This window comes from Coenobita brevimanus, chromosome 59 (assembly GCF_032717465.1).
Source record: "Coenobita brevimanus isolate Jiangsu-jjx chromosome 59, ASM3271746v2, whole genome shotgun sequence".
Taxonomy (NCBI): domain Eukaryota; kingdom Metazoa; phylum Arthropoda; class Malacostraca; order Decapoda; family Coenobitidae; genus Coenobita; species Coenobita brevimanus.
The window spans coordinates 25,620,865-25,639,187 of NC_137012.1; the positions used below are offsets into that span (position 1 = coordinate 25,620,865).

Genomic DNA, 18,323 nt, shown 5'->3' on the forward strand with positions numbered 1-18,323 from the left:
ATTTACACACCTGAAAACGCAAACCCCACCCTCCTAGACCTGATAGTTACCGAGCTATGGCCCGTCAAAGTTTATAATAGTTACCTGTCACGGCCCCGGCAAGAAAGAAAATACGTCGCTCGCACCTGTTTTCTTAACAAAAATACGTACAAATCTCACCAAAATCAATTTTTTTTGGTGTGTATTGATGTTATAAACCATTGTAATGTGTTTAGAAAAAAATAAAATGGTGACAAACCCCCCCAATAAATAATTATGATAAACAGTACAAATTATCCTCCCCTCCTCATACCTCCAATCCCCTCCCTCCCCTCCCCTTGCCTAACTTCCCCTCCCCCCTCCCCTCCCCGCCGAGCTGTCAAATCTTGCTAGGGAAAATGGTCATGAACCCCTCCCCCCCCAATAAAAATATGATTAATAGTAAAAATTATTCTCCCCTCCCCATTCCTCCAGTCCCCTCCCTCCCCTTCCCTTTCCTTCCCTCCTCTCTCTTAATCTCCCCTCCCTCCTCCCCTCCCCTCCGAGCTGTCAAATCTAGCTAGTTTTCTTTTCGTCTCGTTTCGTTTTTGAAGGCTCCAACATGTTTTAGATAGTTTTCTTTTCATCTCGTTTCGTTTTTGAAGGCTCCAACATGTTTTTCATACGTTGGCATAAAATAAAATTTCTTTTTCGAGTGGGTTTCGAATAAAGACAGCTAAAATAATTGTGATGTGCATATCTGTATGCAAAGACATGAATAAATTACAGGTAATGATTCAAAAACACGTGCCATAAAGCATAAAAAATACGCAATATTCGAGGCTGGGGAGGTAAAGATACTGCATGCAGGGGGGAGGAAGTGAGGGTAGGGGTTGGCGTGGGGAGTTGGTGGTGGTGGTGGTGGTGGTGGTGGGAGGTGGTAAGGCCAGGAGAGGGAGTATGGGGATGGAGGGATGGGAGGAGATCACCACAGGACACAAAGGAAGGGCCCCAGTGGAGTACAGGGACATGGAGGGAGAGTAGGGGGAAAATACCCTCCCCCAGTCATTGGGGGATCCACATTGGAGGGGGGAATGCATTAGGAGGATGTGGGAGTGGTGGTGGTGGTGGTGGTGGTGGTGGTGGTGGTCAGAGCGGTGGGAGGTAGGGTAGCAACAAGGTAATGGGGTAGAGGGACGTGGTGAGAGGGAGGTGGGGGGTACACCCCCAACTGCCTGAGTACAAGGGTGGTTCCCCCATCTAGTGTGTCCAACACTTAGTTCTGATTGGTTAGAAGCCATCTGCATCACAGTTGGGGTGGAGCCAGCTACCGCCAGTTTTTTGTGGATGTTGCACGATCGGTGTTGCTCGTCCTTTTAAGAAATTGCGCAAAAAGCCCTATCGATGAGATTAGTACTTCTGGGGTTAAGAATGGAGTGATTGTGAAGAGATATAGGTCAGCGCAGATCTATCATCATCCCTTGTATCAGAGAAGATACAGACCCAGTAACTCATCACTAAGGATATTTGTTATACTTGGCATACCTGAAGATGGTCACCAAGGTGTGAGATAATTTGTCCCATGCAGGCAATAGCTCGTTCCTTAACCTCTTGGTCCAGGTCAGCAGCACGAAGTCTTGCCAGTGTACAGTGATACAAGTCACCAGTATATGGTGTAAAGTCAAAAGAGGATGCCAGGTCTGAAAATTAAAATGGGTTTACTGGCATGCCTCAACCAAAAAGGACTCACAGAACAAGCAAATATCAGGTAATAATTATATACTCAATGAAGGTGACATACTAAGACTGACTGAAAAGAAAATGAAACTGAAAAATTATACTACTACAGCAGCTTCCTCTTCAAGCCATCTAGCACGTTAAGTTAAACAGCACTCAATCTTACGAACTTTGGAAATACTGCATAAGCACTGGTAAGAAACATTTCCATTAAGAACATATGAAAAAACAGTTAAATGGTCTGAACTAAAGAACCTCACCAAGTGGTCTGATGACTTTAACTATCTGTTGCAATACAAGCAGGGCCTCTGCGGTGATTTTGTAAAAGGGGTCAGCCACACATGTGACTACTGGAGGTAACAGCTGCCCCACATGCTGATGGAACACCTCACCACTGTGGTGAACTAGGAGGCAATGCACAAAGGCCAGGGTGTCGATTTTCATGTTACTACTGCTGTTCTTGTCACTGAAAATACAAACATGAAATGACTCCTGGTAGAAAATGAAAATATATCAGGATGAGACATGATCAAGCCAAACTGCACAACAGTACTCATAATAAAGGATGAAAATCACAAAAACATACATAATAGTGTGGCATTCAAGGAATCCAGAAAATGCAATGCATACATGAGGAAAATAATTGTGTTGAATGAGATAAGTAGAAGGCACTGTCAAGACAGGAGGTAAAGATAGGAGGTGAGTTTTTTTCATACAGGATAAGTTATACAGGCTCAACCTGGGATCCTTGCTCTTTCTTCTTTCAATAATAAAGACAGCATGTACCAGAAGAAAAGTAAGAAAATGTTCTGGAAGGAGGTTAAGAGAGTAAAACAGGGTGACACAGAAGGTAGTAAGGGAGTGAGATAAAAATGGCAGACTCCTAGTGAAGGGAGAAAGAGTGAGTAGATGGAGAGAAAACTTTAAGGAATTGTTAAACATAAGAGGTTAGGAGTGTAAAACACTGTAACACAGATGGTAATAAGGGAGTGAAAGATAAAAATGGCAGATTTCTAGAGAAAAGAGAAAAAGTGAGTTGGTGGACAGAACACTTTAAGGAACTGTTAAACACAGAGAATGAAAGTAATGCTAGTATATGTGGTTGGGGGAATGGCTGGGAGGAGACAGATGAGAAGGGAGGAAGAGATCAGTAGGATGGCAGTAGTGGATGCAATGAAGAGTCATACTGGAGAAAGCCCCCCAAGTTGATAGGGTGTGTAATGAAATGCTGAAGCACGGGGGAGAGATAGTAGTGGAGTGGATGTGAAGAAGTCCAGATCGGCCTGGGAGGATGGAGGAGTCCTGAAGGATTGGAAGTTGGGTATAATTATTCCCTTGTACAAAGGTGTGGCAGGGAGGTTTTGAAAGTGAGTGAGTTAGATAAAAGAGAGAAAATGATAGAGTATCAGAAATTGAAAGATGAGTGGAATGCAGTGAAAGATCAGGAGAATGGCAGTTGTTTAGAGTGCTGTGGTGGGGAATGCGGAAGAGGTGTGTGGTGTGAGACGTGTGGGTGGTGGTGTAAGAAAAGGAAGTGAATGGTGGTGCGAGGAAGTAAGTATGGCCGTGGCTGAGAAGAGACGTGCATATGAAGTGTGGCTGCAGAGGAAGGATGAGGTGTCATATGAGAGGTATAAGGAAAAGAGGAATAGGGCGAGAAGGGCTGTGCATGATGCTAAAGTGGCAGCAGATGAGAGGTAAGGTAGGCGGTTGACTGAAAATTTTCAACAGAGTAAGAAAATGTTTTGGAAGGTGGTGAAAATGGTGCGAAAGGGAGAGTCTGGGAAGGAAGACTGAGTAAAAGCAGAGGATGGAAGGATGTTAAGTGAGATGGATGCAGTAAGGAAGAGATGTGCAGGGTATATTGAAAGATTGTTCAATGTAGAAGAGAAAAGGGTGGCTGAGATTGTGGTGGATGGAAGGGTGCAAGGAATAAATGTGTTGAGAGAGTTGAATGATTCTTTGATTACGAAGGAGGAAGTGCAGGAGGCAGTAAAGGAGATGAAAAAAGGGAAAGCTGCAAGTATGGGTGGGTGTGCTGTGGAATGCCTGAAGGGTGGTGGAGCAACTATTGTTGACTGGTTAGTTGGACTATTGAATGTGTGCTTTGTGAAAGGTATGGTGCCAGTTGACTGGGAATGTGCTTGTGTGGTCCCATTGTATAAAGGTAAGGGTGATAAGTATGAATGTACTAGCTTTAGGGGTATAAGTCTGTTGAGTGTTGCAGGTATGGTGTATGGCAGAGTGTTAATTAAGAGAGTTAGAAAGGGTACAGAGGGAGTGATTGGTGATGAGGAGTGTGGCTTTAGGAGAGGGATGGGATGCATGGATCAGGTGTTGGCTGTGAGATAAGTGTGCGAAAAGTATTTGGCGAAAGGCAAGGATGTGTTTTGGGCATTTATGGATTTAGAGAAAGTGTATGATAGAATTGATAGGGAGGCTTTGTGGACTGTTTTAAGATTGTATGGACTTGATGGTAGGTTACTAAAAGGGGTGAAAAGTTTTTATGTAAATAGTAAAGCGTGTGTAAGAGTGGGAAATACTGTGAGTGATTGGTTTCCCATGAGAGTGGGGCTGTGGCAGTGATGTGTGATGTCACCTTGGTTGTTTAATATTTATATGGATGGTGTTGTACGGGAGGTGAATGCAAGAGTTTAAGGTGGAGGTCTGAGTCTGGTGAATGTTGATGGTAGAGAGTGGAATCTGAACCAGCTGCTGTTTGCACATGATACTGCACTGGTGGCTGATTCAGAGGAGAGATTGAGAAAGTAGGTAGGGGAGTTTGGAAGGGTGTGTGAAAGCAGGAAATTGAAAGTAAATGAGAATAAGAGTAAAGTGATGAAATGTACAAGGTTGGTAGATGGTGGGAGGATGAATATAGTTTTGAATGGTGAGTTGCTTGAGGAGGTAGAGTGTTTTAAGTATTTAGGGTCACATGTTGCTGTGGATAGAAGAATAGATGCAGAATTGAAGTTTAGAATGAATGAAGTAGGAAAGGTGCTGGGAGGAATGAAAAGTGTTTAGATGTCGTTCGCTTAGAATGGATGTAAAGAGAAGACTGTATGAGGGTGTTGTGGTACCGACTGCATTATATGGGGCTGAAACATGGAATATAGGTGTAGCGGAGAGGAAAAGTTTTAATGTAATGGAGATGAGGTGTCTGAGGAGTATGTGTGGAGTGACGCGTATGGATTGAGTGAGAAATGATGAAGTGTGAAGGAGAACTGGAGTTGTTCGGGAGATGGCTGGTAGAGTTGAGCAGAGGGTGTTGCGATGGTTTGGGCATATGGAGAGAATGGATAATGAGCGATAGGTGAAAAAGATAACTAGATTTGATGTGAGAGGTGTAAGGCTGAGGGGGAGACCACAAATAGGATGGATGGACAGTGTGAAGAGAGTGTTGGATACGAGAGGGATGTCCGTTGAGCAAGGAAGAGTGGCTGTGCATGACAAATAAATGGAGAGAAATTGTGAATGAATAAATGATGACATAGCCCTGAGGGGATATTTTCCCGCATTTGATCTGATCAGCTAGTCAGGTCAGGTGCAGGTAAGGGGATGGGTCTATTATGAAGTGGCAGGGGTAAACCAGCTCTGCTGTTGGGCCCAGCTGCGGATGTCACTGATTACACTGCGCAGTTGACCCTCATGTGGTGTGGTTCGGTGAGGATCTGTCCCTTCTCCCCTTTGGGGCTAAGATGTGAATGAATGTGTTTGAGTGGATGAGAAAATTGGGATTGTGTTGTCCTGTCTCGGCTACCTCCCTTTTCTTGGGGGAAGCAGCCTAGGTATATAGATAGATAGACAAAGAAAAACGGGAAAGAGAAGCGTGTGGTAATCACAGGGGCATTCGTCTTCTTAGTGTAGTGGGAAAGAGGTGTGGAAGGATACTTATTGATAGAGTTAGGGATATAACACAGAAATTAGTTCTCAGAACAGAGAGGTTTCAGGAAGGGAAGTGACTGTGTAGATCAGATATTCATCCTAAGCTGTTTATTGGAAAAGTTTCTAGAGAAGGGATTGAAATTCTATGCTCCCTTCATGGATTTGGAGAAAGCATAAGACAAAGTGGATAGAAAGCAAATGTGGAAAATAGTAAAAATACATGAAGTGCATGGGAAGCTGTTGAATGCCATGAAGAATATGTATGAGGGCACTAGGGCTGAAGTGTGTATAGATGGTGAACTATGTGATTTTTCAGTTTAATGTTAGACTGAAACAGGGATGTGTCATGTCCCCATGGTTGTTCAACTTGTGTATGGATGGAGTTATAAAAGAGATACAACATAGGGCAGCATGTGTTGCAGCAGCCCTAATGAGAGAGGGCATTGTTTCTAAACTTCCCTGTTCTGTTGTTTGCACATGATTCTGTACAGTACTGTCAAGTGACAACGAAGGGGAACTGCGAGGCTTGTTGAATGAGTTTGGGAGAGTATGTAAGAAACGAAATCTAAAGGTGAATATAGGGAAGAGTAAAGTTGTAGTCTTCGAGAGAAATAAAGTCACTGAATGCACAATTAGGCTGGATAGTGAGGAAATGGAATATGTAAGTGCAATTAAGAACAGTGCATCCTTGAAAAATGCACATATGAATTGTGCGATTCACCGATTAAGCGGGCACCATCCCAAAAAATACAATTAAATAATTTTCGTATTGTGCTTGTATTTTTAAATTGTGCTGGCACGTCTGGAAAGACTGAGCCATTCCACTTACATTCCGTACTACTTTAAGAGGCAGATGGAATACATAACATGACCAGATGGTTCAGTATTTCATTCTGTTTGGATAATTCATAATTTTACTAATTTATTATAATTTCACAAAAGAAGGTCAAGTTATAACTAATGTAACAGTAATTTTCAAACAGCGGGAAATTTAAGATAATGTGCACAGAAAGCAGGATATTTTAGACACAATTACCATCCACTCACTCAATGTAGTGCCGCTGTAGGGTGTCTGCCCTTTACTCTGCTCCATCCTTCTTTCCTTCCATCCTTTTCTGTCTTCTTTTCCTTCATTCTTTCCTTGACCTTCTGCCTATGGGTAACTTTACACTCCCAATTCTGTCTTTTATTCCTTCATTCTTTCCCCTTCCTTCTGCCTGTGGGTGACTCTACACTGAGTGACAAGCCAAATGGTTTCCTGTACACCAGGAAACCATTTACTACACTGGGTGGTAACCATATAACCAAAGTTTGGCATCTGCTGGCTTAGTGGGTAATTTTTGCGCTCCAATCGAACAGAGCAGGTGAAGGTTTATATCCAAGGGATGGTTTTACAAGGGATGTAATGCCACCCAGGGATGAGTGCAGCTGGTCACTCTCATCTTAAATGTCGTGGCCAATTGCCTAGCCCCAGGCTCCTACACTCCTCATGGGGCAATGTAGGATTGGATGATGGATGGATGGATAGAAAAGCAGGACTCAGGTCACCTTATTCTAGGCGTCCCCTTCTGCTCAGTATTCAAACGCTCTCGCATTGTTCAGGTCTACCAGGCATAATTCACGTGTTACGAATATACACTGTATTCACTGAATTGTGAATTCTCACTATGGCACCACCACCTGCCAAGAAGAACAAGAAGATTAATTTAGAAACTAAACTGAAGGTTATTGAAATGAAGAAAGCAAGAAAAAGAAATTGTAATATCAGTCAGGAGTTTGGTTTGGGTGAGTCAACCATAAGGCTGATTTTCAAGAATGCTGATAAACTCATGTTAACAGCCAAGACTTAAGGAGGCGCTCAATTCAATGGTCGCAATCATTTCACCAACACAGTGCTTATTCATATGGAACACTACCTAGCTTATCACATCAACACAAATGAGAAGGAAGGAGTGCTGTTGGATGGGCACCATATTCGTGATCAAGCAAAGGTGTTAATGAGGACACTGGGAGCTAATGGGCTAACCCATTAGCTCCCAGTGTCCTCAAAATAGGACGGAACTGGGCATTTTCAAAATTTAATAAAGAAGGGAAGCCCGGGGTAGGGACCTATGAGCTTTGCAACTATGAGCCAATAGGCGGAGGGTGGCACGGCCAGCATGCGTCCGGCGGAATCCCTCGTGCTGGAACTCTAGGAGCTAATGAGTTAAACACTGGCAAATCTGTCAGTTTCTTTAAGCCATTAGCTCCCAGTGTCCTCAAAATAGGACGGAACTGGGAATTTTCAAAATATAAAAATGGGATCCCTGGGGTAGGGACCTATGACCTTCGCGACTATGAGCCGATAGATGGAGGGTGGCACACCCAGCACGCTTCCGGCAGAATCCCACGCGCAGGAACTCTGGGAGCTAATGAGTTAAGAGAGCAAAGAACCCTCCTGCAAAACCCTTTAAAGCATCAAACAGTTGGCTGATGAATTTTTTTACAACGCAAGGGGTTCAAAAATGTGAAATTAAGAGGTGAACGTGGCAGGGCAGATACCGATGCTGCTGACTCATTCCCTAACATTCTAAAAGGTATAACAGAAAAAGGGGGCTACACAAAAGATCAGATTTTCAACAGTGATGAATCTGGAATATATTGGAAAGCTATGCCACGTTCCACCTACATTGCCCGTCAACAAAAGCAAGCACAAGGCACAAAACTGGATAAATCTCAGTTCACCATCATGTTTACTCTCAATTTATCAGAGAGTTGCAAAATGAAGCCAGTCATAATGCACACACCCAAACACACACGTTGCTATAACAACATCCGAAGCATGGATTCCAACACTGACTTCTACTGGTACCAATCATCAAATGGATGGACGACCTCTACAATTCTTAAGGATTGGTTGAATGATCATGCTGTGCCTCATGCACGTCTGAAATGCCGGCAGCTTGGCATACCATTCAAGGTCCTATTGATCATGGATAATGCGCCGTGTCACCCCCACTATCTCACCAATGTTCACCCAGATGTGAAAATCCTCTTTGTGGCACCCAACACGACGTCATTAGTTCAACCTCTCAACCAAGAAATAATTGCGAATGTGATAAACTTCTACCACACCCGACTGTTTGATTATTTAAGGGCTAAAACTGAGAAAAATGAAGAACTTTGCCAGATCGAGGCAGAGGACCTGTATGGGGACTTGGATGTTGACGATCCTCTACCTGAAGAATTGCCAGACCTCACCCAAGCACCGGAAGAAGAACAAATTGCCTCAGAAATGACTGTGCGGCAGTTCTGGCAACAGTTCACAATAAAAAATGCTGTAGAGTTTTTAGTGGCATCATGGAATGACATCAGTGAAGCAACAGTGACCCATGCCTGGCATTCTCTAGTCCTGCACCTCTGCCCCCAGAAGCCAGGTAGCCGGGTGCAACAGGTAGCAGAAGCAGAGAGGGCAGCGTTGGTGGCCGCACAAGCCGTTGCTGGTTGCCACGACATAATAGCAGAGGAAGTCCCGGAGATTATCCGAGAACAAGAACCAGAAACTGCCGTGACAGCTATGCAACGGATTGATGAGGAAGATAGACTGACTAGTGAAAGTGAAAATGGACCAGAACCAGAACAACTACATCAACAAGATAGCCTAACCATGCCTCACCTAGCAAACATCTTGTCTAGTGCTGACCAGCTCAAGGACACTACAAGCAGCAACAATCCTGACCAGCTTCGAACGGAGGAGATATGTCAGGGCCTTGACAAGCTCATTCGTTATTCTGCAGATTTGTACCAAGAAGGAGTAAGCAAGAGGACACAGCAACTAATAACGACCCAAACCGATACCAACCGATAGCGTCCTTGCCAACCCTGACGACCCTCGCCCATCAACCAACAACCCTATGGACTCTGATGATGACATCTCTGAACTGGATTTTGAGGGATTTATTAATGAAGCAGCCATCCATCAAGAATGTGAAGGGGTTTCTGTGGATGGCAGCGACAGCGATAATGATGACGATCAAAGCCCCACGGGGCCCCAGTAGCCCCACGTCAGACCCGCCAGCCCATGAATGCGATGTTTGACTTGTTTTTTTCTTAACTATGGTTAACTTTTTGCAGCACGAAAGCAACATTTGACTTGTTTTATTTTTTCTTATTTACTACAGTATGGTTAACTTTTTGTAACACGAATGCAACATTTTACTTGTTTTTATTTTTCTTATTTACAATAGTTAACTTTTGTAACAAATATACACGAATGCAACGATTGACTTTTTTTTTTTTTCTTATTTACTATAGTTATTTTTGTAACAAATATACTACAAGTCTGTAAAATGTATATGCATGTATAAAAAGATGAGTAAAATGTAGTGAAAATGTGCTGCCTGGGGAGGATGTCGACCATATTCTATTTATTGCACTGATTATAGTATCTGAATTATGTGGATTTTCAAAAATGCGGTGCGCATTTTCGACCATATTTGCGCATAATGGAAGGTCCGACTGCACTTGGATAGTATGATGAGTAAGGATGGAGGTTTGGGGGAAAAAAAAAAAAAAAAAAGCTGCATGACAGTATTGTGATCCCCACTGTAATGTATGGATGTAAAACTTGGTCCTTGTTGGAAGGACACAAGTCAAGAGTACGAGCAGTGGAAATGAGTTATTTCAGGGGAGCATGTTGAGTTACATGGAGAGACACACTGAATAAAGAGGAGGTGAACAAGAATTGTGGTCTGGATGTGGATGTGATGGAATGCATTAGGAGAAATATAGTGAGGTGGTTTGGCCATGTGGAGAGGATGGAGAGTGTGTGACTGGCTAGGAGAGGTATGTGAGTGAGGTGGAGGGGGGGGAAGGGAGGGGGAGACTGGGGATAAGATGAAGGGATGGAGTAGAGAGGTATATGAGATAGGGAGGGGGGTACATTGGAAGGAATGCAGCAAAATGGCAAGGGACTGGGCAACATGAAGGCAATTCCTTTATGGCCACCCCTTACAGGATTTAGATGTCTGGCTATAAAAAGATAGATGAATGTACTAGAAGCAGCAGCATCAGGGTTCTAATATAGGACTTCACTAAATTCACCAGGAGTGAAACACTTTGTGTCCACAAATCATAAGTGAGTACAGTAAACTCTTGATACTGAACTAACTAGGGGGAAAGGCTAATGATATAGTTCTAGTTTATTTGGGGAACAATAGCAACCCCAGGTTCAAATTATACTAAAATTTGTTTAGTGGATATCTAACAATCGTACATGTTTAAAATTTTACTTAAAAATTTTGAGGGTTTATACTGCATGCCTTGATAAATACTGCATTAAATATTTTCATTCACTAATATAAAACATAACAGAACAAAAACAAAAACTACTCTATATTCATTTTTACTCTGTCTGGTGGCTGTGTCACCTTGATAAATGAACTTTATATGTACATACATACAGTAAGACCTCACTATAACGGACTAATTGGGGGCCAAGCCAGTCCGAAAAATGCGAAACTCCGATAAAAGCGACATCCGGACTTCTCCCTGCTAATCCGGACGTTTTCTGATATATCAGACATTAGTCCAGATCGTATGAGCGTTTTTAAACTGTTTTGACTACCCTTGTGGTACTGTACTGTGTTATATCTTCACTACATTAATCAAATAGTACAATATATATAATAATACTGTACTGTACACTCATAAACATGTCGTTACGGGGTTATGGCGTCTGGCAATAGATAGATAGATAGATTATTTACCTTACTGTGGTGAGCATACCTGAAGTGGTCAGGTAGTCCGGACTGCTTCTGGCTTTATCGGACTTTTTCTGATTTATAGGAATTTAGTCCGGTAGTTCCTCGAGTCCGATAAAAGCGAATTCCAGTCTATTGAAGTCCGTTATATCAAGGTTTTACTGTAAATACATATACACACACACACACACACACACACACACACACACACACACACATCCCTATATCCTCTTTTCTGTCCAACTCTCTAATGCAAGAATTAACCGTTCCTCCCAGTCCATCATATATGCAACAGGTCAACTCTGGAACTGTCTCCCTCTGTCCGTATTTCCTGCTTCCTATGATCTCCAGTCTTTCAAACGCAGTGTGTCCAGGCATCTCAAAATGATCAGATCTTGAATTTGGCTCTCACTTGTATTTTGTTTTTCTCTTGAAAGGAACAATTTTGTGGGCTCGCGGCCTTTGGTTCCTTCTTCCTCATTTTTAAAAAAAAAAAAAAAAAAAAAAAAAAAAAAAAAAAATCTCGCCCAAAGTGCGCCTTCGCAAAGTGCATCTCGCCTAATGTGTGACGGGGTCTGACAATACAGTAATTATTTAGAAAATGCATTTGTTACTTGCAATGCGCAACAGGCATGAAAAATTGAGGCAAGTACGGTATTCTCTCGCAACTGGTGAGCATAATTTGTAACGTGTAATGGGTAAGGGTGGGGCTGGTGAGTATGTATGGTGGGATGCAGCTGGTGTGTGTGTGAGTGGTGGCCACAGCAACAGGATGATGACATAATGTCTGTAGTGTCTGACCTGGACTTTGAGGGTTTCCTGGAGCAGCAACATGCAGCACCTAACCTAGTGCAAACTAAGACGTGCATTGTATAAATCTGGTCACACAATATTGTGCTTAAAGAGCATTCATTAACCACTGATGCAATTGTCACCAGGGTTGCCATTTGGTATTTTACATTACCAAATGTGAGGCAATTTGGTAATGAAAAAATTGATCGGTAATCATCCAAAACGATTAATTACTAAAAATTCGATCGATAATGATTCAGAATGATTAATTACCAAAAACCTGATCGGTAATGATTCAGAATGATTCATTACCAAAAGGATTTTTCACATGAAAGAGTACTGAGGGTGGAAATGGTGGATTATCTTTTATTTTTTCTTTTAATGCAAGAAAGAAGGAACCAAAGGCTATGAGCCAATAAACTGGGGGGGAAAGGGGGGGGAATCCAGAAGTGATGAGAGTGAAAGTGCAGAGTAGCTGTTGAGTGTTTTGATTCAGTTTCCAGGGTTCAGCCTCAGCTACCACAACAACAATTCGCATTATCTATCCTCTGTACAATGCTAGTAAGGTCTTGAATTTTCATAATAAATATACAGAACTACTATTGCATGTTTCTATCGTAAGTTTTCCTTTTGCATTTCAGTTACGGGTAGGTATTGGTCAAAGCTGGGAATAGCGCCGCTATTATTTTAATAGCGATGGTGGTAACGCCGTTACTTTGTTTAGCCAGTAGCGGAACTGAGAGCGCCGCTACTTTTTGGCCGTACTCACGTGTTACCGCGATCCTCGCTACTTTATTCAGTGATAATGACACCATGATTTCTTTGGGTGTTTAAAATAAGAGAGAATACTCATCAAGCTCAACAGAGTTCAAATGAACTGACCCTATTTCTCAGCAGTCCCCCTACTGGATCATTAAATATTGACTGTGATAGCTTTCCATCAGAGTTTTAAATCAGTGTTCATTGCACTTAACACTGCAATTCCTTCTAGTGCTGCTGTAGAGAGTCTTTTCTGTAGGAAAATATATACTGCAATCGAAACGACCTAGCATGTCTGATTCAAATTTTGAAAAGATTGCTTTCCTCAAGATAAATAAGGATGTCAGCCAGATGCACGCAGTGCTAACACACACACACACACACACACACACACACACACACACACACACACACACACACACACACACACATGCACACACACACACACACAACCTCTAACTATCCCCGTCTCTAACTCCCGCTCTCTCCCTCACTCTCTCTTTCAGAGTAATTTTTACTATGTTATTATTTCGTAACAGAATGTTACTTTCAGTTTAAAGTTATGGAAAAAACAATGCTATTGTATAAATAGCCATTAAAAGAAAGCCCCAGTTCATTTTTACGTTCACTTTTGTACATATCTTAAATAGGTATCATTGAAAATATAATAAATCTATATAATATGTATCAATGATAGGCCACATGTTTCTGCCTTTTATTTATGTATGTTAGTTTCAATAGGTATACTAGGTAACAGTGTAAAAGAATATTTGTTACATTATACAGTAAATAGCTTTTTCCTGTACCTTCGGCTCTAAGCTTTGTTAAAGTGACACCGACATGTATGTGATTTTTTTTATTTTCAGTATAAGTATATACTGACATTACTGGTACACAACATAACCACTCAGACTGACTAATATTATCAAAACAGCATACAGTGTACTGCTATATCACAGATTTTTGTTAACCTTTCCTTCGTGTACCTTTTTCTTATCCAAAGTAGTGGGAGAAGGAGTGGGAGTGCCGCTACATTTTGTATCAAGTAGCGAAACCAGTAATGCCACTACTTTTTCGAGCTAGTAATGATATTGGGAGCGCCACTACTTTTTATTGGTAGCATTCCCAGCATTGGTATTGATGAATCAATATACGAAAATTCAGGATGTGTCGCCCATCAAGCCATTTTAACATGAGATCCTATGCTTCACAAAGTGTGAATTTATAAAGTGCGACGCGCTGTCGCCCATATTCACACACTTTACACGAGATGACCGTATATATACATATACAGTAAAAGGCCTCCAATCCAGCCACTAATCATCTGAAAATCCCAGTACGCCGAATTTCATATAACCAAACCACACGTGCTCCCTACGTGTCAACAAGTGGGTTGGTGGAGGGTTAGTGCCCCTCCCTGTAAAACAAATAACTCAAGGTCAAATGGCCACCCCTTACGGGATTATGGCGTCTGGCAATAGAATATATAGAAAATTTTGCAAAATTTTCTGGCCTTTATCTAAGGATTTATCTGCCCTGGACTTGCCCCTGGACTTGGATGTACCTGCCTGCAACTATTCATCTACACTTCTTTGCATTTCCAGTGAGTAAAACAATAACCCTTATCATTTTAAGTGTTTATTTAATGATCATGTACATATTCCTAATGTTCTCAAAGGGCCCTCCCATTAGTCTGAAAAAAACAAGTCAGAAAGACCCTCAGTCCCCTGCGATTCAAATTACATGACTTTTACTGTATATATAAATATATATATTCTATCTATCTATCTATTGCCAGACGCCTCAATCCTGTTTGGGGTGGCTACAAACAAATCGCCTCCAAGTCGCCCTGTCCCCCGCCATTTCACTGTCCTGCTCCCAACTCACACCCCCCTCTCTCATATACCTCTCCACCCCATCCCTCCATCTCATCCTCGGCCTCCCCCTCCCTCTTCCCCCCTCCACCTTACTCACATACACTCTCTTCGTCAGTCTTTCACCCTCCATCCTCTCCACATGGCCAAACCACCTCAGTGTGTTCCTCATAACGCTTCCTATCACATCCACATCAACACCACAACACTCCTTTATATTCTCATTCGTCAGCCTGTCTCTCAATGTGACTCCACAGGCTCCTCTTAAATAACTCATTCCCCCCTGGGGGCAGGGTTTTTTTTCAAGAATACTCCCCCAGTATCACTGCTTGTTGTAAAAGGCGACTAGAAGGGTTGGTAGAGGGTTAGTGCCCCTCCCCGGAAAACAACTAACTAAAAAAACAAAATATATATATATATATATACACCGAGCCCCCTCTATTCGACAGAGATGCGTTCCACAAAAAGTAGTTGAATAACAAATTGGTCGAATAACAAACTGATTTTTCCCATGAGATTGTTAAGAAATAGGGGGGTTTGGTTCCTGGCCACCTTTGTCACTCAATAAATATTCAATAAAGATGGAAAAAATACCGGTATATACGAAGAGGTGACACAGGGATTTGAGATATTTTCTTATATACCTGCGTTCTCAAGAATATTATTTAGTACTACATACATTGCTGATGATTGACATTAGATTTTCAATCAAAAAAATATTGGAGAACAAACGAAATATACCTACTTAGTGATATTAAAGAATGCCGCCGGAATGCTTTCGATAGCGCGTTTATAGATGATCCCACCAACTGGACATGATGTCACCACACCAAATAAACTTAAATGTATTCAGTTTAAAACCATAAATAGCAGTGGAAACTATTCCGTCATGGCAATCCCCTAGCAGGGAGATCCCACAAAGGAGCAAGGCATTGGAATTGATATTTTAGAAAACAGGTTATGCTACTGATAATGGTATCACACCACCGTTGCTGTTACTGCTCTGTGCAAGTATCAAGGGAAAGAGGAGTGATCACGGACAAGGCAATCAAGAAACATTTCTACCACTGTCATCATTTTGGAGGGGAGGGGGGAATACCCCCTGCAAGAAAAAATACTGAATCAAACTCCCACATTTGTACAGAGGGGGAAGATCCATAACATTTCTCTCTATCTCTCAGGGGAAAGGAAGTCCTGCAAAAAATCTCATCCCTTTCTGTGGTGAAGGAGCCACATGGCTGTATGAAACATTGGCAAGTGAGATTATCTAATCTCTTTCACAATACAAATGTGAGGATGGTATGCATTTTAGTCCTCCAATTTCTGCCTTTTTTTTTTTTTTTTTTTTTTTTTTTTTTTTTTTTTTTTTTTTTTAAACATCTGGAAAACAATACTGTAGAATTTCCCCCCTCTCCCCTATCCTTAGTGATAGTAAGAGGATGGGTATTCAGGATAGGCAAATGTCCCAGTCACAATCTCCTATGATGTAGCAAATATTAATGGTAAAATGTTGTTGCTGCTGATCAACCCCTTTATATGACTGAACAGACCAATGAACCACAGGCCAGCAACCACCCCTACAGGGTTGTCCTGTTCAGCGAACTAATGTTCCACTGCAGCTGACAAGGCCACACCACAGCAAGGTGTAGGGAACAGTGTGGAAGTTTGGTTCATGGATGGACACTGCACTTGTGTCTCCCTATTTAGTTAACAGGGACACCACAGTAGGCTCCACATCACTCTGTAATCTAGTTATATGGTTACTGCTCACCATTTTAACCGGTTTCCTGGGTTACAAGAAACCACTGGGCTTGTCACTTGGTGCTGAGCCACTTGAAGTGGAAAGAGGAGTACTAAAAACTGACTGGAAAGAGAGGAAAAAGTAGGAAAAGTTGAGAGCAGACACGGAGATAGGATAAGACAGGGGTAGGAAGAAGTAGACAGCACTACATAAAGTGAGTGGACGATGAGTGCCACCACCTACCACCAAATGGTAAAAAGGCAGCTATATAAACAGTATATCCTTACCCAAGAGAAAACTGTATGCCAGGTATGAGGGCTGGTATGTGATGTGTGAGGGCACCTGGATACACCTGCACCAGCTCTGTGAGGAGGGCAAAGCATCCTTGCCGAGTCTTGATGCTCTTCTCTTTCATTTGCCTATGTACAGATTTCACCAGAGCTGGCACCTGTACAAGAGTAGATCTTTACTCACGACAATGTTTAAAAAAGCATCTTTTATCTATTCAATCCCAGGATGATGATCTTTATAACTCTGTTCTGGCTGACATAAAACTATTTATAAAAACTCCCCCCTCATACTGAACGAGTTAATGATGGCTGTAACTAACCTTCACAATTCAAACAATCTCTACAAACATAGCATTATTTAGAGTGGGGTTATGGGTCTTAATATATACTGATTCATGCAATCTTAAGTTACTGTCTGATGAACAAAATAATATTTTAAAATACAGTCAGGTGGTCAAATCTGCACCAGTATGGTTCTGGAACACTGCCATGCTTCAGAAATTCCATGGTTTAAAATAACATTACTTATGGGAAAAATTAATTATGGTTCTGGTGTCTCAGCAAATTGTCACATATCATCTACCTACACCAAACTAATAACCAGCGAACACTAGCACACACTCAAATAATTATTCAATGCATGTATTGCTGAGAATAGAGAATATTAAACATTAAGTAAACAATATTAAAGGGTCTTACCTTACTCCGACCGACGACAATGCTTAAGTGGGAGGAGTGAAGGTGAGGGTTCCGAGGCTAGAGGCAAACTAGGGCCTCTCAGCATGAGGCAAGTGTGGTGGTGCCTCATGCTGCCACTGCCTCAGCCCCTCCTCTTCTTTGATTCACTGATGCTGTAATCAGCAGGTATTCATACCTTTATCTCTTCACTATCGATGCAACGAATAACATCCATTTTCTGGTTATGTTTAACCCTTATACTCCGTTTTTAAATTTCGCGGCACCATCTGATTTTGTGCATAAAAACTGGGCAGGAACTTTGAAACTGGACTATTTTGTTTGCTCTTTTATGCACTCAAAATACTAGACAAAGTATGGGGTAACAATACTTCATTTGAAAGCTTCGAAGCTGCTCTTTGCCAAGATAAAATCAGAAAGATGGAATAATGATCATGGGCAGACAAAAAATACAAGCGATAATGCTGACCAAAAACGTAAAGAAAATACAACTCATGTAATATGTGTTCAGACATGAAACTTACTGGTATTCGAAGTTATACCGGTCTACAGATATTACTGGAAGACATACAGATTATTCCTTGAGCCTCTTGTGGTAGCTGGGGTAGTATTCTGGGCAAAATCCCTTGTTTCACTTGGGGCATATGTAGCACGTCCACGCTCATTTATTTCTGTCAATAATAGCCCAAAACAGCACTGTCATGTAATGTCATATATCACAACTTATGCCTGAAATACTCATTTACCGGTGGACATCCTGTATATATAAATTAGCTATTTCACTTATAAATTTGCTAAAAAGGATAATATATAGCATATACCCGATATTCACTCACTCACAGGCAAAGAT

General features: G+C 41.8%; 1 protein-coding gene across 1 annotated transcript in view; it reads right to left on the reverse strand.

Moving 5' to 3' along the window:
- The window catches only part of Cand1 (Cullin-associated and neddylation-dissociated 1), a 125,469-nt gene that overhangs the window by 62,212 nt on the left and 44,934 nt on the right, over positions 1-18,323 (reverse strand). The window contains exons 9-11 of the mRNA XM_080274709.1: positions 16,775-16,935; positions 1,956-2,161; positions 1,504-1,658 (exon numbers count right to left, since the gene is read on the reverse strand). Of these exons, the coding sequence (XP_080130835.1) occupies positions 1,504-1,658; positions 1,956-2,161; positions 16,775-16,935 (522 nt within the window). The remainder of the gene's footprint in view (positions 1-1,503; positions 1,659-1,955; positions 2,162-16,774; positions 16,936-18,323) is intronic.